The sequence below is a fragment of the Sceloporus occidentalis genome, unplaced genomic scaffold (genome assembly GCF_023333645.1).
Source record: "Sceloporus occidentalis isolate IW3139 unplaced genomic scaffold, rSceOcc1.0.p SCAF_8, whole genome shotgun sequence".
Lineage (NCBI taxonomy): Eukaryota > Metazoa > Chordata > Lepidosauria > Squamata > Phrynosomatidae > Sceloporus > Sceloporus occidentalis.
This window is the reverse complement of record NW_028316988.1, coordinates 22,029,806-22,051,631: the sequence shown is the minus strand read 5'-3', so window position 1 is coordinate 22,051,631 and position 21,826 is coordinate 22,029,806. Positions and strand designations below refer to the sequence as shown.

General features: G+C 40.0%; 1 protein-coding gene across 3 annotated transcripts in view; it reads left to right on the top strand.

Annotated features, from left to right (window-relative positions):
* The window catches only part of LOC149308179 (mediator of RNA polymerase II transcription subunit 27-like), a 105,016-nt gene that overhangs the window by 47,132 nt on the left and 36,058 nt on the right, over positions 1–21,826 (top strand). For all 3 annotated transcript variants that reach the window (XR_016282132.1, XM_089535258.1, XM_089535257.1), the window contains exon 4: positions 18,996–19,089. Coding sequence is in view for 2 of the 3 variants with exons in the window: in XM_089535258.1 (XP_089391384.1) it covers positions 18,996–19,089 (94 nt within the window). In the remaining variant the exon portion in view is untranslated. The remainder of the gene's footprint in view (positions 1–18,995; positions 19,090–21,826) is intronic.

Below are 21,826 nucleotides of genomic sequence, written 5' to 3'. Positions count from 1 at the left end.
TCTGAAATAGGTTATACTCCTCTACTACTACAGGTTATATCCCTATATTACTAATAATACCCTTTGATTCAGGGGTTTGACATTGTCAGTTATTTGGGGCATTGGGAGGGGGTGAATGTTCTTTCCAGTAAGTGTAAAGAACACACAAACAGGTTGTGGGGAAAGTGAAGTTAAGGGAGGAGAAGTCGGTAAGAAGAAAAAAAATGTCATGGGAGGCTAGAGCGCAAAATGCCAGGATCAGAAAGGAAGGAAGATGTTGAGAGAAGAATTGAACAAGAAGGAAAGGGAACCTGAAGAGTGAAAGAAATAAAGACAGACAGAAAGGTAACAACAAATAAGTGTGGCCTTTGAAGAGTATTCTACACAGGCATTGAGGACTGCCTGGTTGTTCTCTCATAATAAATACCTCTGAAACTTCCTTGTTCTTCTGTTCTCCTAACGGGACAAAGTGTGTCACCAAAACGGCACAACAAAGAAAACTTCTAGTTCCAAAGGAACACTTTTGGAGAGAAAGTGTTAGAAAGTGTTTGCTAGAGAAACTAGAGTTAATTTCACAAACACTTCCATGATAATGCCCAGTCCACCAGTCTCCTGCCTGATGGACAATCCTGGGTCCCAGCAGGCAGCAAGGATTGTATCAGAGATTAATACCCGTAGCAACCCATTCTTACAGAATCCATCAAAAGGAGGAAGTGAGGAAAAAGAGGGGAGTGCATCTTCTGCTATTGTTGTCAGTCCATCTCTGGACTAAGAACAACAACAACAACAACAATGCAGGGCATAATTGCTGCGCTGTAATTGCTAACTTGTCTAGAACAGAAAGAAAGTAAGTGGAGGCACCAGTCAGACACCAGTCAGAGAAGCAGGAACATGCAGGTAGCCACATTCAGAGCAAAGGAAAGCTGCTTCTTGATCCACTTCTTAGACAATGCTCTGGTGGTGCAGTGGTTAAATGCCTGTACTGCAATCACTCACTCACAAACCACAAGGTTATGACTTCAATCCCAGCCAAGGGCTGAGGCTCGACTCAGGTTGGCATCCTTCCGAGGTCAATAAAATGAGTACCCAGCTTGTTGGGGGCAATAAGCTTACACATTTCAAACTGCTTAGGGAGTGCTTACATGCATTGATAAGTGGTATAGAAATGTATTTGCTACTGCTATGGCTATTAGATGCCACTGATTACTAGGTAGTTCTGAGATGTTTGCAACCAGGGAAATAAGAGAGCTGAATTGTGTGGCCCTGTCCAATGTGGCAATTTCTCCCTGTTGTATTGTCCTGGTTTTGAATTAACAGTAAAAAATAGTTTATTCTTATGCATGCAACCTGTGCTTTGTTTCACTCTGTCTCCCCTCTCATTTATGGCACAGCTGCAAGAATAACCACAATTCAGCCTGACAGCTATCGAAATTGTTTTCTATGATTAATTTTAATTGTGGTTAGTTGAAACAAGCTAGCATAAGAACCTTTAGCTTGGAGTTGATTTACTTCGATTAATCCTAATTCAACACCTTTTGTCAGAGTTTGCATTTAATGACAAACTGCTGTTACTCCCAAAACGGAAGATTCGAACTCCTCCTCCTGTTCATGTTGGAGAGAACCTGAGACGGCCAGGCACACTCCTTCAAAGAAGCATGTGAGATTCTCACCACATTTGAATGAGGGCATTATTTTCAGTGCCCATCCAAAATCTGCCAACTCTCACTTCTGGCAGTTTCCATCATTCTGCACTAAAATGCCTTTCTATTTGTTGAAATGCTAAGGCTGTCTTTAGTAAACTTCTTGTGAATTAATGTGGATTACAAAAAAAGAATAGATTAACAATAAGTGTTGATGTTTGATTTTATATTTCTACAGTTTAATCTCAGCAAAAGGATCTGTAGGTCTTAGATGCCATAGTGCAGTGATGGCGAACCTATGGCACACGTGCCAGAGGTGGCACTCAGAGCCCTCTCTGTGGGCACATGTGCCATCGCTCCAGCACAGAGTTTGCTAGAGTTTGTTACTAGAAACCCAGAGGGACATGGCACTCTGCAATAAATAAGTGGGTTTGGGGTTACAGTTTGGGCACTCGGCCTCTAAAAGGTTCACCATCACTGCCATAGTGTGTAGATTTGAGCGAAATGATCTGATACAATCCACATCTGCTTGTCTGGAGCCTGAATAGAATATTTCTTAGTTGTGTGTAGGATTTGGAAGTGCAGTGGCAATAGGAAGAGGTGGTGCTGTATTCTTTGTAATTTGGATCATGTATTCTTAATCTGTTACACATCTTCTGCCATATGTACAGATTTGGGAAGAGGGCTTTAGATGGCACATAAGGAGGATCAGTTTACTAGGTATTCCAACTCTGTGAAGTCAAAAGCTTTCATGGCCAGCAGCCATAGTTTTTTGTGGGTTTCTTGGGCTATGTGGCCATGTTCAAGAAGAGTTTATTTCTGATGTTTCGACAGCATCTGTGGCTGGCATCTTCAGAGACTGCTGACTTAGAAGACAGCTGGATACACACACACACACTGTGTGTGTGACCCTGGGTCTGGAGGAATTCCGTGTTAATCTGTGCATTGCCGCATCAGTATCCATGGAGCTTGCGATTTTGACTTACACGGGGTTGCTGGAGGTAGGCAGAGTTACTGAAAAATGCTTCTATAACAATATAAAGTCGAAGGCTTTCATGGCCGGCATCCATAGTTTTTTGTGGGTTTTTCGGGCTATGTGGCCATGTTCTGGCAGAGCATCTGTGGCTGGCATCTTCAGAGCATCTTCTATAACATTCTAAAAGGTCCTGATGTACTACACAAGCACAGGATGATCCATTTGTGTGAGCTCACAGATGACCAATCAAAGAACTACCATTGAAGTTAAAAAACCTATCCTTCTCACTTGCTGTCACTGTCTGTGGGTGCAGGCATACTGGTGGCCCCAGAAAGTTCATGGCCCAGCAATGTTAATAAGCAGATCATGTTGTAAGAACTGGCACATTTAAATGGGACTCGTTAGGGAATGGCTGAATTTGGCCAAACAATAAAAGTGCAAGAAAGTGCCAGTGTGACTATGTCTTTGCAACTCTACAGAAAAACACAGAACTCTCCAGCTGAGAATTCTACATATTTCTTCCTGAACTGCAAATCCTGGGATTTCATAGATATTGCCATGGCAATTAAAGTGGAATCATAGTGTTATAATTGCATGGTGTGAAGGGACCCTCAATACCTTCCTAGCACTTTTGTGATTTCTCTGTCTTTGTTCTACAGTCTTAAGTGTAATCTGATATCTTAACCATCCGGAAGTGACTCAGTCATTCTTTGTGCAGTATCTTGGTTAACTACATCTTTCACCATTCTAATCTGGTGAACTAGAAAACTTGCACATTGGTCTATAATATTTTGGCTAGTCCTAATATATTGGCCAGCTGTGGATACTGGAACCTATTTCTTTATTTCTCTGTTTCACCTTTTTTGTAACATCCTGTTGTTGTAGAATCATAGAATCATAGAATCGTAGAGTTGGAAGAGACCGCAAGGGCCATCCAGTCCAGCCCCCTGCCATGCAGGAAATCAAAGCATCCCCGACAGATGGCCATCCAGCTTCTGTTTGAAGACTTCTAAGGAAGGAGACTCCACTACACTCCGAGGAAGTTTGTTCCACTGTTGAACAGCCCTTCCTGTCAGGAAGTTCCTCCTAATGTTGAGGTGGAATCTCTTTTCCTGCAGCTTGCATCCATTGCTCCGGGTCCTAGTTTCTGGAGCAGCAGAAAACAAGCTTGCTCCCTCATCAATATGACATCCCTTCAAAAATTAAACAGGGTTATCATATCACCTCTTAACCTTCTCTTCTCCTTCATAGTTGCCTTCATAGTTGGTGTATGCCTACAGCAACCCTAAGGTAAACCTATCACAGGGTTTTCTTGGCAAGATTTGATCAGAGGGCTTGCCTTTGCCTTTGCTTCTGAGGCTGAGATAACAGGGCATTTCCTATGATTGGCTCCAGACTGTGGAATTCCTTCCCTGTTGCTGTTATGCACCTTCAGCTTCAATTTATGGCAATCCTATCCTACAGTTTTCTTGGCAAGATTTACTTGAGTTTTGCCATTGCCTTTCTCCAAGGATGCAATTTCCCCATGGTCCCCCAATAGGTTTCTGCAGATGAGTGGGAATTCAAACCCTGGTCTTACAGAGTCCTAGTCCAGCAGTCTGCATCATGCTGGTTCTTCCTTACATTCCCTGATCCAGATTTTATGCTAGCAATAAACTTGTACCAAATGCAGAACCAGTTCCTTTTATTATAAGGAAGGTCCTTTTGCAGTTCTCACAGTTTTGAAATAATGATGCAGTGGTAAATTATTTATTCATGCAAAAAGAGAATTTGTAATATTAGAAGAATGAAAATCAAGGAGAGAATTGTGTTGCTGTGTGCTTTCTGCCATCAACATTAAAAATAACTCTATTACTATGTTATTTTACTGCGGGGTGTTCTCTGGGCACTTGTATGTTTACATCAAACCCTGTGGGTGGGTTAAATCAAAAAGCTTGGCAAAGGAAATTCTGCTCAATGACTTCATGTGAATTTCCATTTTAATTGCCCTCCTTTAGAAGATCACTTGTAGCAGTTTAATTTTTTAAAATAGCTGCAAAATGTTTCCACCCAGGCTACTGTCTCGTGTATATCAACTCAAGTAAAATAAATTAGGCAGAAATCCACATAAATTCAGTGTCTAACAGCATTTATCTTGAGCTCAAGTAGGATTTTCTGAACATGACAACTCAGGCAATCCCATTGTAGTCACCATTGGCCTGGTATTGATGTTTGCTTGTCACACATGGATGGGATAGTTTGAAATAAAGAGGGTATTGAGGAGCCATCTTTGCATTCTCTGCAATTTCATTAAGTGCTCTGTGTGGTGGAATAAACCAACATAGGACCATAGGAAGCTCAGTTTTGTCAATGCTTCGGGAAAGAACCTCTCTCTATCATATCTAGAGATGCCAGGGATTGGGACCTTCTGCATGAAAACCCTGTGTTTGTTTTTAACCGAGGTACAGCTCTTCTATTGTTTTGGTTAATTCCTGAAATAATAAAACTGAACTGAGGTGGATATGCACTGTGTGTTATTTGACTCTTCCACCACCCCATTTCTGTTTCAAGTGATAATGCAAAATCTTCTTACTACCTAAGCAGCTGTGATAAATAGCCCTATAGACAGGGTGCTGCATGGTCCCTCGTTTCTTGTAAATTGTATTTCTAGAACCTTTTACAAGTGGCACAAGTGGAGTCTCTTTCTTTGGAGGTTTTTAAAAAGAGCCTGGATGGCCACCTGTCAGGGATGCTTTGATTATGAGGCTGCATAGCAGAGGGTTGGACTGGATGGTCCTTGTGGTCTCTTTCAACTCCATGATTCTATGACTCTCACCTGTAGCATCAGGATCATTTTCCTAATGGCTTTGCTGTAAAGATTACAGAGCCCGAACTATGTTTTTCTTTTTCTCTTACCCAAGCCCTGGGCAACAGGTGTGTCCACAGCTTCACAAAAGGGATGTCTTTTCTGTTTCTAATCATGGCACCCTCTCAATGTGGAGTGGAGCTCTGGACGATCTTTGTATCCTCATAGCCAGGAAACATCTAAAATTCATAGCACACTAGTGACATGTAAGAAATGATTGGCACCCTCCCATCCTTACTTTTAAGTCTTTTATTGGGAAGGTTATCTGCTCGCTGTCAGGGCCCTTCCTGATAAGTGAGTCATGATGTATTGTTGTGTATCCTTTGCCTTTTTACCCTTAGGTATGATTTCAGTAACAGAAAGACAAAGTGCAGGCAAAATCCTTACGCAGCAAGCTTGGCTGGAGCCTGTCAGTCTGTGTCAAACTCCCCTGGCTACTTGAGTCTCTTAATCATTTAGCTCTTCTGCTGAGTGTTACATCCAGTGTTTAGTGTTAAAATCAAGTGAGCTGTAAAAGATGTGGGGGGGAGGCAAAGTGGGTGGAAGCATCCTGGTGTTTGAGTTTTTTTCAAGTGAAAATAGAATATCATCTTGTATAGAACAGCCCTGTGTAGAATTACAATCAAGTCAAGCCAAAGGCTGCGCTACCTTCTTTTCCTTTCTTTTTAATGTTCATTCAGTTTTTTAGATGCTTCCCGACTTTTGCCAGTAAGTTCAGCAGATCTTATGTTCTATTATACCATCTTTTCCCCATGTGTCTTACAGACTCTGCAAACTTTAATGAAATTACTGCTGTGGAAGAACTGAAAAATATATTGTTATCTCTGGGTCAAGGGCTAACTAGTTTAAGAGATGAAATGGAAGCAATCCACCTTAAAAAAAAACCCACACGTCTTATGTGATGTTCCTTGTGTGCCTGTTACTGGTAACTTCCTGAGGCTGCAAAGATGCACATAAACTTGTCTGTCCCTTCTCAAGGGTTGCTCCAAATAGTTTTGTGCATGAAATAGTTTTGTAATGGATTGCAGCAAAAAGCATTTGCTTGGGTGAGAGGCTGTGTACTGAATGAAGAAATGACAGTGCAATCTGTATCTGTGTTTAGAAAATACACCAGAATAGAAATCATTGTAAAATTCTCTTGGCAAGGCTGCAGCTTTAGGAGATTATCACATGAGGTAAGGAGTGATTGCTCCCATCCTTACTCCATCCTGAAGTCATCCTTATAGTGTCCGCTCTTATCCTGTCTTTCTCCTGTCAATGGCACCCGTCATTGGATTAATGGGAGTTTCTGTTAATACAAAGTGACAGGGCCATGCCACTTCAGTGACAGGAGAAGGATGGGATGTCGTCTGAAAAGTTATCACAATTCCACAATAAGAACGACTTCGGGACGGGAGAATGACAGACGTCAGCTACAAATCTTTGCCTGATCGCGCCATAAGAATGGAGGCAAGTGTTCCACCCTTTACCACATGTGATAATCTCCTTACACAAACCTGCCTGGGAGTAAGCCCTCCCCCCCTTTCTTTAATAAAAAAATATCATTGCGGCTTACAAGTTTTCACCCTATTTCACATTTTTAAAAGAAGCATACAACCCCCCCCCCCCATAAATAAATCTTTCCCATTTAGCTCCCCCTCCATCTAGGAGTTGGTTTTGGGTGCCGTTTTCTAACTAATTATCATTTCTCTCCCAAAGTGTCAATCCATTATTTGTGTGAATCTATATGTATATATTTGTGTCTGTTATATCTTATCTAGTAATATTCCTCAAAAATTTAAAACAGATGCTTCACCCCATCCCCCCCCCCCCATAATTCTATTACTTTCAACCAGTTCTTGAAGTTAGTTGTCTGTTTTTTCAAAATTAGTATTGTTAATCCATTTCTACTAGATTAATAAACTTGGATAGCCAATCATATGGTATATTAATATATTATCTATATGATAATATATAATCATATATTATCTTTCTTTACACTTCTGCCATGACCATATAAATCCAGGGGGAGGTGAAGGGGAAAAGGGGCAGCAGAGGAAAAGGGGGCAGTGGGGGGCCTGCAGTTAAAGTATTGGTGCGCAAGAAAGACAAGGGGAACCAACAGTCTTTAGGGTCATAGTGGGGATGAAGGTTGCATGAAACTTCTTTTGAACACCATAAAAACACCATGAAGCTTCACTTCATGTGAGGATGTCTCCCGCTCTTCACCTGCCCACACAAACTCACTCTCTTAGCTGCTTCTTTCACTAGTAGTGGCAGGAAACTCTTGCAAGGCTTGGGCGCAGAGTGTCATTTCTGTGTCTTGGAGTGGCACTATTTTGGGACAGACTGACTGACTGAAGCAAGGAGTTAGAGCATGTTGCAGTGGGTGAGAAGCAACAGCAAAAAAAAAAGAGCTTTAAATGTTGATCCCCTGCTTAAGCTTTGTGCACTCCAGCCTGCTCCTGCTTTCTTTCATTGGACAGGCTGAGAGAGGTAAAAGAAGCAGCAATGTTTGTGGTGGGGGGAGCGAACACTTGAAGCTGTGTGGAGAAGACATGTCTTTGAGGAAGGAGGGGTAGGAATATCCAAGGCTGATTATTGGAAAAAGTCCTTGCCTTGGAGCAGTTTCTCTATTTAAAATATCTCTATTTCCCTGCCCACTGCAGTTTCCAGTCCAGAGGATATGTCCTCTAAACTCACTATACACACATCAGGTGTATCCCTCCCCACCTGGTTACCTTGGGAGCAGCAACTGATGCAGTGACCAAGAAGCTTCTTGCCCACACTGCCCTTTGCTATAAAGCCAGAATGGATGAGAGCTTTATCATTCACTGCTCAGCCAACTGCTCAGTTGTTGCTCTGAAGGTGACTGTGTCAAATGGAAAAGTGACCAAGCAGATAGCCAAGCAGTGACTGAGAAGCTTCTCGCCTGCACAAACCTTTACCACAAGGCTGGCACAGATGAGAGGCTTTCTGGACATCGCTCAGCAGCTGTTTGGTTGCTGAAGTATGTCAGATTTTTGTGACATTATTATTATTAACCTTTATTTATAAAGTGCTGTAAATTTACACTTTTAATCTTTTTAATTGGACGGTTCCCTGCCCTCAGGCTTACAATCATGTCTAAAGCATTTGAAAACAGCAACCAACTGGAGTAGAGTTTTAAGAGATCGAATCCTGCCCTTCATTTTACTTTGTGGTTGCCTTTTAATCCAGAATATTTTACTTAGCTGTTCAAAGCAGTGCCTTCACTAACCTGGTTTCACATCACATTAGCAGGTCAATCAGCACTAAAATGTAAGCAACTGTAGAAAGCACTAAGTACATATAATAATGGAATGATGTAATCAGATATATCATTCTTCATTACACATACTAGGCATTCAAGCAATGCACACTCAGTAAGATAATATCTAGATACTGTTTCTGAGTGGTTGAAAGGCATTTAACCAAAGATGAATTTGAAAACATGAATGATTACCTTTTTCTTTCTCTCTTATTTTAGTTTCACATAAAAATTAAACAGCCATAAATCCACATGAATCTACATTTCCCTGCAGCTGGTTTTGCAAGCAGTAATTTGATTTATATGTACAGTATTTCAAGATGGTAATATTCTCCCCCCCCCCCAACATTCTCCAAGTCCAGTAGCCCTGGAGGAGGAGATTTGTAGAGCCTGCTATGGGCTGAATAGCCTCCCAGTGTTGGACACCCCTCCCCCCAAAGCCAGTGGTGTGACTCCTGCCAGGAGCCTTCTTACGATGGGTTTCAGGAGAGATGCTCATGTGCTTTTGGGAAATGGCTGTAGGAGGACTGGGTAGAATTCAAGATGCTAGAACTAGCTATCTGTTGTAACTTATTAGTCAGTTTGAATTGCAGTCCTATCTGAACAAATATTTATATCATGTCTTTCTCCGCATTATTTATTCCTTTTGCTATTTTGGATCCCTTAGCTGATGTTTGGCTTGGGTCTGGGGTGTGTGTGCATGCGTGTGCGCATGCTTGATCTCCTCTCTGACTTTTGATCCCAATTAAAAATTGTAGAAAAGTTCTACTGGATGTTCTTGAACAGAATGTGCTTTGCACACTTCTGCTCCCCTTCTGTAATGAAGACTCCCTTGATTACTCCTCTTTGACATCTTTTCCGACAAGAGTAGGGAATTCCTTCCATTCTTCTTCTTGCTCTTTTCAGATTGGACAAGACAAACATTATGGAACATCAATGAGAGTTGGAAAGGAAAAGTCACCTTCACTTGCCGAGACCCACTCTCTCCTACTCTGTGGTTCACTCCACCATACAGTAAAGGGAACTCCTTTATGCTTAACTGAACTATCTAGTTAGATTAGTTATACAATATTGGTCTAGGGTCTCACGATATACCTCAGCTCCACTGCCTGTTTGCTGGTGATGATGGGCTTGAACTGGAAAACTAGAATGGTAAGGTAGGACTTTTTGAACAAGACCTGTCGAGAAGTCGGGGGGGGGGGGGGGTAAACCCTGAAATTTGAAAGGTGGGGTCTTTGGTACTATTTCTTGACAATAACTCAGTCAGCAACTTTTGCCTCCACATCTCTGCTCCCCAGCTATTTCTCCTCTCCTACTTAGCATTACAGCTTTCTCATCCTTCAGCTTGCCATCCAGTCTCTTTGTTCCTTATGATGCCACCACCACAGTTCTGCTATCCTGGTGATGGTAGAACTAAGGGGATTAGATCTTGGGAATCAGGTCGCCAGAGTATTAAATCGTGTCTTCTAGGGATGCAAGAGAGAAGGAGAGCAGTTTCTGGGCAACCATTTTGAGTGGGTGAGTGTTTGAATTTTTAAAAAAACTCTTGGGAGAGTGTGTTTGTTACTGAGGGCGTGGAGCTTCTGTGAGCCACATCTGTGAGAACTTTGCCAAGTAAGGACCAGGCTTGAGGTTGGAGAGGGAGTGGGTGGAGATTAACATCATGCCCCTTCATGTCATTTCTGAGTGCAACATAGAGAACGCTAGAAAGTGGAGATTTCAACAGGTGTCAGATCATAGGATGCATTTGCAGTTGTTGTTAACTGCCCGTGAGTCAACCTCGACTCAGTGCAACCGTATGAATGAAGCATCTCCAAAATTCCCTCAGTGCTCTGCTTATGTTTTGCAGATTCATGGTTGTGACCTCCCTAACTGAGTTTAGCCATCTGGCATGCACTCTTCCTCTCTTCCTACTACTGCCTACTTTTCCTGTTGTCTTTTCCAGTGAGTTGTGCCTTCTCGTGATTTGGCCAAAGTACGACCGCTTCAATTTGACTATCTTGGCTTCTAGTGGTATTTCTGTCATTTTGAGTTTTACATGGCTGTGAAAACTACAGATTACAGTACCCTGGAAGACTTCTTTAAACCAGTGAGTGGCTCAGTTTGACCACAGTGTCCAAAGGCTTATGGGACTCACTTTTCCTTTCCCACTTCTGTGGTACAGCTCTCATCCAGGCAGACTTGTTCTTCTCCGTTTGATTGCCTGCCTCCCTATATTTGATAAATGACATTTCTCCCCAGGCTGTATTATAAGCAAATCTTCTTGTTGACTCCAACAATTTTATCATACTCCTTCTGTATTCTGTGGAAGAACATAAGTATTTCAGGGTTCATTATTTACCATTTACTGTGGTTTTTAATAACACTATAGTAATACACAAGTATGGTCCAGCTGTCAGCGTGGAAGATCTTGAAGCAAAGCCAGGAGAAACTGCTGTGAAGTACACTTGATTGATGAAAGCCTTGACAAAAGCCGCTTCTCCTTTCCCAGTCTTACTGTTTCCCTCCTGAGATGCATTCAGGGGATATTTCCCTGTTGTAGTGAGTAGTTCAATTAGCTGTACATTGCTTTCAGTGGTTGTATCATTTGTCACTCTAATCAGATCCCTCATAAAAAGCTATTAATTACTCATCCTGTGCATTATTAACATGGATGCAATTAGTTCTTCCTTCATATACTGGAATACTGTTTTTCCATTTACTCTTGAGCTTGCATAATACTGATGATCAACCTGGCAAATCCTGGGACACCTGGCTGGCGCTTTTGTCTGCAAATGCATTTGCCATGGTGGCCAGAAATCTTACTTTCTTTTTATAATATTTTATTAAACACTTTAATAATCACTTAAAATTATCAAACAGTATCCCAATCTTACAGTCATAACTTTACACAAACACATATTTTCAAACATACATACTGTTTTACAATCTTTACTTATCATTTAATATATTTGGCAATGGTGGCATTCATCTACTCTTCCCTTCCCATATCACTCAACTTTGTACCATCCTTTCTCACTATCTTCTTTGGACCTCCTTAAACTTTCTTTCTCCCCCCCCCCCCCAACCTCTTTTCCAAATTTAGCTTCCAATTCTTTATCCATCATATTTAAAAAATATAATTCTGGTTTCATTTGCATGTTGGTTTTTAGTATGTCATTCATTGGCATTCTTTTCCTTTGCTTTGTAATTTACATCCTTTGCTACATGCCCCTAAGTTTTACTCTTGACTTATCATATTAATTCATGTTAATTTGTCATATTAAAATCCATCATTTTGGCCCCCAAACCTGCCCTCACCTTATATATTAGGTCAACGTATAGTTTTCTTCAAAAAGCAGGCGATTTAATAAACAGTGAGTCTCAATATGAAAGTATGTGTTCCTAAAATCCCATTACCACCTGAAGATAGGGTGGCTTTTGTTTTCAGATTCTTTTTCTGAAGAAATTAAGGTCGCTTTTCAGTCAAAATGCAGAAAACGATTACAGGCTCAGACAAGTTTCCAATAATGACTGTAGAACAGATTCCTGGTTTTTGTTTGTTTGTTTATTGGCTTGCCATTATTTTCACATTCATCTATGTTGCTCTATTGTATAATTACTATTATTACTGATATTCATAATATTAACTTATATTAATAATTGTTTTACTAACATTATTTTAATAGCAGTAATTTAGTGTCCTGAAAGTGAAGTTAATGACAGACAGAAAAGCACTACATTATGTTTGGTCTGTGGATTATTGCTCTCTCTTATGTTTAAATCAGCGAGTATTTAAGGTATGGCATTCACAATCAATAAATACTCTAAAAGAGGAAAACTGAATTCTGTCAGACTAACATTGTATGCGGAGTCATAAAACATTAAGAATAAAAGACGCCCTCCATTATCTCATTTGTTTCCCCCCAGCATCTGCAAGATCTTCTAGACCAGTGGTTCCCAACCTGTGGGTCGGGACCCATTTGGGGGTCGAACGACTCTTTCACAGGGGTTGCCTAAGACCATCCGAAAACACATATTTGCATATAGCAATGAAAATAATTTTATGGCTGGGGGTCACTACAACATATTAAAGGGTCACGGCATTAGGAAGGTTGAGAACCACTGTTCTAGACTAATGATCCAGATGTCAGTTTAGAAACACATATGCCCATAAACCTCCTCCTAAATACTGCATAGCTGAATCTCAGCTTGAATATTTACAATGAGATACCTATTTTTTTATAAGTCAAGTGTGGGCTAGGGTTTTTGTTTTCTTGTTGTGTGTTTCCAAGTCATTTCTGACTTATGGCAACCCTAAGGCAAACTTATCAAGATGATGCTTCCATTGTGGATGAGACTAAGAAGCTCTGTAGCAGGATATATTTGTCCAGAGCTGCATGTGCCATAATATGGGAAAAGTTAGTGTAAATTGGTTATACAGTAGAAAATGACATTATTGAGGCATGGTGATCTCAGCTACAGGTGTTGAGATACTAATGGAAGGGAGGCAAGTGTAAATCAAGATGATCACGGCTGTTTATGTAGGAGATTCTAGGTGTAACATTTATAAGGGGGTGATATGGGAATGAGAGGGACAAAATGTGTTTACAAAACGTAACATGAGTTGAGCCCCTCCATGAGTTTGAAACTGTGAAGAGTATAATTAAGCAATGTTAACCCTTGCTATGTACTCCTAACAATGAAAGTCTTGGGATTGGATCTATAGTTTCTTAACAAAGGTTTTCTGAGTTTTAACTACTGAAGACTGCATTTTTGAACTTGGTATCCTGCTGGTTGTGTTAAAGAAGATTCACTCCTCAGAGCCTATGTGCTTGGCCAATATCATCATTCGGGAATGAGATATTCACCAAATGAGATTTTATTGAATCTCTCTTTGCTGCTTCTCAGAGGATGACATGTTGTCATTTCTCAAGAGATGGTCAAGATCATTGCTTTCATAACGATTGTTAATTTGTGTCACTGGAAAGATCTGCAGGAAAGACATCTAGCATGCTTGTGCTTGCCTAAGAGTACTGCTTGAACTGTATTACTTATGTTCACCCCAGGATTAATAAACAGTACCTTATAAAATGTAACTGCAGTTTAAAACCACTCCAATCACAGTAGCTGCGTTTTTCTAGATGCTGTTGCCGCATCTTCTTTTAGGGAAGGACAGTGCTTCTATTTGGCTGCCTGCAACCCAAATGCTTTCTGAAATAATTGTATAGAAAGAATCTGGTCTGCATTCAAAACAACCTTTTGTCACTGAGAATGGCGGTCAGTGATACTGGATTGTTTAGCGTAGGCTCACCTTTAACAGTCTCAAACAATTTCTCAGCACATATGTTTGTGACATAGATTTAAACACCTGCTGTAGAGGTACTGATCCTAGAGGTTACAGACTGGAGGCTCCCAGCCAAACTTGGTTCCAAAGCTGAAATCCCGCTAAAGCACTGTGATAGGATAAAAATGGTTGTGCGGTGTTTGGAAGTGAACATTTCAAAGAGCAGTCTGAGGGGTAGCAAACAATCTTCATCCTTACCTCGGCTTTGAAATTTAAAATCCTAAGTTCTTTGGGATAATAAAATATACTTTTTTATTGTTGTTATTTATTCATTTAAACAGGCTACTTTTATGTGCATCCTACAGCAGCTTGTGACAGTCGATACACAAACAGCAATAAACCTCGAAACAATAAAGTTGTGATAGTAACATAGTCACTAGTATGAATCAGCAGTATTAAAAATAACAGTTCCAGTAAAATACTAAAATCCAATAAATAATTATGACTGAATGGTCTTCGGTTCAGCAGTGCAATAAAGCCCATTTATGAGAATGCAACAGAAAACAGGATTTTGAGGCCCTTTTAGTGGCTGTCATTGGAACTGCCACTGTCTAATTGGAACACATTCTGCGGATGGCTAAAGAAGCTTCATTGCTTTCAAGGTGCAAGGACCATTATACCCCAATGTAAGTCACTTTACCAGTCACATCACCATCCCAGTGCTGTTTAATAATAAGGTGCTTCCCAAAAAGGACAGGAGGAGAACCGAGTCCTCTTAACATTGTTAAAGCTATGTCCAGCTCCTGCTTGATTTTAGAAGCTAAGCAGGGTCAGAAGGGGAGGCCACCAGGGAATATCAGGTGCTCTAGGGGATATTCAGAGGAAGGCAGTGGAAAACCTCCTCTGAATACATTTTGCTAAGGAAATCCCATGATAGGGTTGGAGTTGACTTAAAGGTACAGTATATAACAACAGCAAAAACAGTAACCACTTCAAAAGGCGAGTAAACACCTGGAGATGAGTTTATCAGCCTCAGTTGCAAATGAGTAGAGCCCACAAAATACTTGGCCTGCATTTTTAGAGTGAAAACTTGGGTTAAAAATAATCTTTTAAGTGTTCTTTCAACTCTAACTATACAAAATGGATCTGTTTTTAAGCTGTACTAGGATATATATTTTTAAAAAACTGACTTTTTTTCTGCCAAGTATCTTGATTGTATTCCAAGTAACGCTCTTCCAGATTGCACTTCTTTTCTCTTTATTAATTCTTTTGAACTCAAAACAATTCAAAATGTTTTTGTTTTGTTTTTTTACCCATCGGGGTCAGGTACGTTTTTATGGGGGACCCTATAACTCTCCTTCCGTTCTCTCTTTCCCTTCATGAAAACAAACAAAATAGTGGTGTTTTTTTTTAATTCTTGGGTTTTGTATATAAAATAGAAAAATGAACAGCATGCATCTTACACACTGTGTGGGAGAAATGCTATTTAAATGCTGGCTGCGCTGCTAAACATAACACTAACACTGAATCACTGGATCGAATCCAGTTTTAAAAAAGGTCATACTGAAGAACGAAGCCATCTGTCCCAAGCATCTCTAACGAAGGTTGCATTTCTGCAGCCATTTTGGGGGCAGGAGTGTCACCATGCTACCAGGGCCATCGCAAAACTGCCTTCTTGAAATTGCTCCTGCCTTCATAACTTAATCTTCCTGTACAAATTAATTGGTGCAGTCAGCACTTCAAATCTCACCTAGCCTGGGGCTTCTGAAGCATCTTTCACCTTCCGAGGGTGTTCTTCTAATAAAAGCTAACTTACTTTATTGGTTTCCTGCAAAGCTGTGGGAGGATATTGCAAAGGCTTTCTACACCTCGCTAGTCTGGTTTTTATTTTTAATGGCAAAATTAAAACTTCCAAGTGCTGACTGCAACAGTAAGAACTAATCTTGGATCCCTTAGGTTTCTGAAGGCGGGAGCTGGCTGGCTGCCTTCCTGTGAATTTTATTATTAATAAGAGTGTTATGATAGTAGGATAAACTTCTCAGCCCTTAAAATGAACACTAAAATTAAGGCAAGCAAGTAAGTAATCAAGTAAATAAGTGTGTGTGTGTGTGTGTGTGTGTGTGTGTGTTTCCCTGGCACAGAGCTTCTAGAGGATTACACTCAGTACTGTATTCTCAATAGCCCTCTCTATTTTTCATTTTCTTTTATGCCTTTTATTAAGTGTTAGATATCTGCCGATTGAACAGATGCTAAAATGTTCTGTAGGTGAGGTTCTCTGACTCTGTGCATTGATCCAAATTTGTGTATCAGGGATGTGCAAAGTGAAACCCGCTATTACCCCAACTATTTTATCAGCCTGGGGCCCTGCTAAAACATAACAACCTTTGTGTGGAGTGAGAGGATTATGTTCTGCAACCATTTTTGACATGTTTTGACACAGTCCCTTTGCCATTTGGGAAACATTGGCCCTATACAGACTGCCAAAATAAAGCTGCTTTGGGTCACTTTGGAGGTATGCTGTTTAAATAATGCATGCGTCCTGAGAGTCCAGAAGCTGCGCCAAAGCCATACTCCATTCCCTAAGACTAGATTGTGGCTTTGGCATGGCTTCTGGACTCTTAGGACGCATGCAACATTTAAACAGCATACCTCCAAAGTGACCCGAAGCAGCTTTATTTTGGCCTATCTGCATGGGGCCATTCTGTTTCTCTGTCTTCTGTTTTACGACTAGCCTCTTGTCCTAAGTACAGATTTCTCATCAGGACTATAAGATACAGTGGCACTCCCATGTCCTTAAGTGCCCTTCGTACTTTTTTGGCTTTGCTATAGTCTATAAAGCACATGCTGTTTTTGCCCCTGTAATTCCTTGGTGTGCTCCATTAGCTATTGTGTGTTTGCAATGTGGTCCATTGTGCCTCTGCCTGTCCTGAACCCTGCTGGCACCTCTGGGATTTCTTTCACCATTATTATCTTTTATTATTTTATTTATTTATTTCTTGCGTTCCGCCTGGTATAAGAACTCAAAGCAGCTAACAAAATTTAACAGTCCACGTTAAAACAATAGAAAGCATTAAAAATACAAAGTTTAAAAAACAAACTATTTTAAGAAGTTAAAAACATTACAATTTAAAATTTAAAAATTCTATATAAAACGGTTGTATCTCTCCATGTATTGTTGAAGTCTATGCTGCAGAATTTTGAGCATCATTTGCTTGCTATGGCTTTACAGTTGAGGCAGTCTTTTGCATCTTCTTTTTTGTAGATGGCAATATATATTGCTCATTTCCAGTCTGTTGGCCACTGTTTTGTTTTCCATATTTGTTGACATATATTAGTTTACACTAGAGTTGATTCCATCTGTGTGGATTATAGCAGTTTGATTGGAACATCATCTGTGTCTGGCGATTTATTTATTTATTTCCAGTTTATTTTATTGTAGCTTCCCTCTCACTTTTTAGAATTTGGGGTTCATCTTCATTTGGTTCTTCTTTCTATGTGTCATTCATTTTTTTAATCTCTTTTTTATTGCATAATACATTGTGTATTGCATGCAATATGTTTTTATTTCTTCATAATCTTATAAAATGTTCTTTTTATTGTCTTAGAGCATCCCAGCCCTTGGTTTGAACTTCTCTTTGAGTTCCGGGATTTTGTGGAAGAATCAAAGAATCATAGAGTTGGAAGAGACCCCCAGGGGCCATCCAGTCCAATCCCCTGCCATGCAGAAACTCTCAATAATAGTATCCCTGACAGATGGCCATCCAGCTTCTGTTTAAAGACTTCTAAGGAGGGAGACTCCACCTCTCTCCAAGGGAATGTGTTCCACTGTTGAACAGCCCTTACTGTTAGGAAGTTCCTCCTAATTTTTGTGGTGGAATCTCTTTTTCTGTAGCTTGCATCCATTGCTTCGAGTCCTGTTCACTGGGGCAGCAGAAAACAAGCTTGCTCCCTCCTCAATATGACATCCCTTCAAATATTTAAACAGAGCTATCGTATCACCTCTTAACTGTTGTTCCTGTTCTGTTGTTATCTTCTTTTTCTTTGCAGTGATTATTATAGTAGTCCTCTTTATCCTTGTGTGCTAGTCGCTGTGCAGTTGCATTCATGGTTCTGGTTTTGTTTCTTTCTCCCTTTTGTTTTGCTTCTCTTCTTTCCTTTACTGCTCGAAGCGTTTTGTCTGTTATCTGTTTTTCTCCTCTTCCTTTTTGACTAAGAGAGTCACTTAGTAAGAACAAAAAAGAATGAAAATGCAAACATGATATCCATGCAAGTGATTCCTCTTAGGGCTGTGTCCTTCAAAAGCCCACCAGTCTAGATCCAACTCTCCCTAGATCAGTGCTTCTCAAGCTATATTGTATGGCAGACCAGCATTTTTCATACATGTGCTAAGCAGTGGTATCATATTTATGTCATATTATTGCTATATTTGAATGGTTTCCTGGAATCTCACAGTGGACTGGCACTTGGTGGGTGTGTACTGGCACCAGTTAATGAATTGCCATTAACATTGCTCTAAGACACATGGGGTGCAGTGGTTTAGTGGTTAAGGTGCCAATTCTGACGACCAGAAGGTTGGCAGCTCAAGGCCCGAGTGCTGCATGAAGGAGTGAGCTCCTGTCACTAGTCCCAGCTTCTGCCAACCTAGCAACCTAGTTCAAAAGCCTGCAAATGCAAGTAGATAGATAGGTACCACTTCTCAGTGGGAAAGTAACAGCGTTCGGTGCAGTCATACTGGCCAAATGACCAACAGAGCAGTTCTCAGACAATGCTGGCTCTTCAACTTAGTAACGGAGATGAGCACCATCCCCTACAATTGGTTGCAACAAGACATTCATGTCAAGGGACTACCTTTACCTTTTAAAACACATGGGGCAAACACACTCTTAATCACGCTTTAACCATATATTTTCTTTAACAATGGAGTAGAATCTGTTTGGGTTCATGGTTTCCTTGGGCGGTGCAATGGGATTTTTGAGGTTGTTATTGGTGTTGGTATTGTAATGCCTGTGTTCATTTTGTAGGTATGTTGATGATGTGATCAGCCGTATTGATAGAATGTTTCCAGAAATGTCCATCCACTTATCCAGGCCAAATGGGACTTCGGCAATGTTGCTGGTAGGTTAAAGTTGTCATTGTTATGAATAAGAAACATTGCAGTCAGGCCTTTGTATCCGCTGATTTTTTTATCTACTGATTCCGTTATCTACGGTTTGAAAATATTAATATTTATATATATAAATTCCAAAAAGCAAACCTTGATATTGCCATTTTATATAAGGGACACTATTTAACCGTATGTCATTGGATGTTTTTAAATTTTGCTCGCATTTAATCTATTTTAATTATGTACTTTTAAGATGTGGTTTTTACTGTTCTTATTGTCTGTTTTTAACAATTTCTGTACACCGCTTTGATCGTTAGAAAAGCTGTTAATAAATGAACAATTTATTATTTATTTTATTATTTTACTATGTTATTGTATTTAATGGGACTTGAGCATCCATAGATTTTGGTATCATGGGGGGTCTTGGAACAAACCCCATTGGTATCCAAGGGATTGGAGAAAGAGCCCATTGTACCAAGTAGTGGTTATTGTTGTTGCCTTCAGTAGTATTGGTAGTAACTGGTAGTAAGTGTAGCAGATATACTCTACCTGCTGCCAAACCAGATTAAATACTTGCAATCAAAAACAGCAAAACGGCCATCCTGCTATAGCTTCCTGGTTGGCAAGGGAGGAAATCTTTGGTTTTCTAGAAAACCTTAACAGTAGAGAACAAATTTAGAACAAAACACATGAGGAAACATTGAGGAGGTTGGGCATGGTTGACCTAGTGAAAAACAGATAGAGGGATAATTGCCCTTTTAAAATAATTTTAAATATCACACAAAGGTTTTTGCCCCAGAAAGTAGAACAAGGTCTGATGGTTTGAAGTGGGAGGACGATAAATTTTGAATGACCATTACAAGGGACTCCTTGATAGTAAGAACAGTTCAGCAATAGAACCAATTGTTTTAGAGAGGCATCAGGGTCTCTCTGGAGATGTTCAAAATCTACATCTGATGATATCCAAGATGGAGGCTCTGCATTGAACAAGAGGGGGAGGGGGACTGAAGGGCCTATGAGGTCCCTTCTAACTATGATTCTATGATTCTGTGAGAATTGATCCTGGAAAAGGAGGGCAATGCTTATGGGCAATTACCAGGCCCTAAAGGGCTGCTTAGGCTGCTCCTATAATGGGCTTAACTGATACAGTTAATTTTCATAACAGGTAACATGTGTACTATATCACAAGTGGCTTCAGCTTTCACATGTGCAAATGTGTCTGATATCATTAGTCATTGAGGGAGGGGTGTGTAAACAGGAGACTGTTTTTCCCCCAGTATCTTTTGATTTGAACCTGAATGTGATAACCTTTTCATGTAATGGCTGGACCTGAACATGACTGGTACAGTGCATCTCCATAGAGTTGGAGTGAGCTGCTTTGAGTTCCTGCTCCAAGGGATGGCACAGTATTAGTGAAATGTATGAAGTAATAAATAAGATGTCATAATACTTTGCAGAACTCACTTCCCATACATAGTACCACTAGTTGTTCAGGAGAATTGTTTCAGAAAGAAAACCAATGTAGATTGGAAAAATATTTTAAGGAATTGTCTGATATCACTAATGCCACTACCTGCTAGTTTCGAGTTTCGCTTGTGACTAACCCATCCTTATGTAGTATACCAGCCATTATGAAGGCTTTTTGTTTCTAGTGATAGTTGTTTATTGTCACCAGTATATTAAAATATGCAGCTATAATGCTAAGTTATATTCCATGACTCCTAAAGAACTAGCAACCTTAAGGGAGCTCATAGACAAAAAATTGGCAAGGGGATTTATAAGGCCAGCCACTTCTCCAATAGTTGCCCAGTTTTGTTCTGGGTCAAGAATGATGGCTTAGTGAGACTGTGCACAGACTATCACAGATTAAATGCTATGTGTAGCTCAAGACAGGTATCAGACTGATTCTAATAGGAAAAAAGGCTTTTGTCATGATGTACTGTTTTTAATCTGTTTAAAATATTTAAAGGATTTCAATTGTTTTTAATGCTGTTGCTATTTAATACTATTTTAATCTATTAAAATAGTGGGGGGGGGAACGGAAACAAGAATAAAAAGACAAATGGCTACATTTTTTCCAAACTGTTTTGAGGAAATGGGTTTATCAACAAAATATTTAATACTGCTCAATCACATAATTTAGACCAAGTTTTCTACTGCATTGACTTTAGCAAACTTTCAAGTTAAAAAGATCTAAATGTTACAATTCCTTGAAATACAGTGGCAACGCAACCTGTTTGTGCAAAAGATGTTTCTGGTAAACCTGATGATATAATGTATGGCCTGCAATTGGCTTCTGTCTTCAGGAAGATTCTAGGAATTCAGGGAAAATAATATTCAGTCATATTCCTATTGCCCATGCAGCAAAGTACAACAAAATGCAGAATCCACAAGCAGCAAAAGTTTTATTGGATCTTTATTGGACCTAAAAATAAAACCTTAGAGTTTTTCCAGATGTAACAGTACAGACCCTGCTTGAGAAATTCAATGTTCTCTGCCTAAGAAAGGAGCAGTTAGCTGTGCACAGGACAGGGACAGCTGGATCGCAAGAGAAGTTATTTTTATGTTGTTAATGGACTTGAAATTTCATTCCCTTTACTTTGTACTTTGGCCATATCATGAGAAGGCATGACACATTAAAAAAGAAAGTAATGCTTGAAATGGTAGAAGGCAGCAGGAAGAAAGAAAAGCAACACGCAAGATGGCTAGATTCAACGAGGGAAGATACGGGCCTGAATCTACAGGACT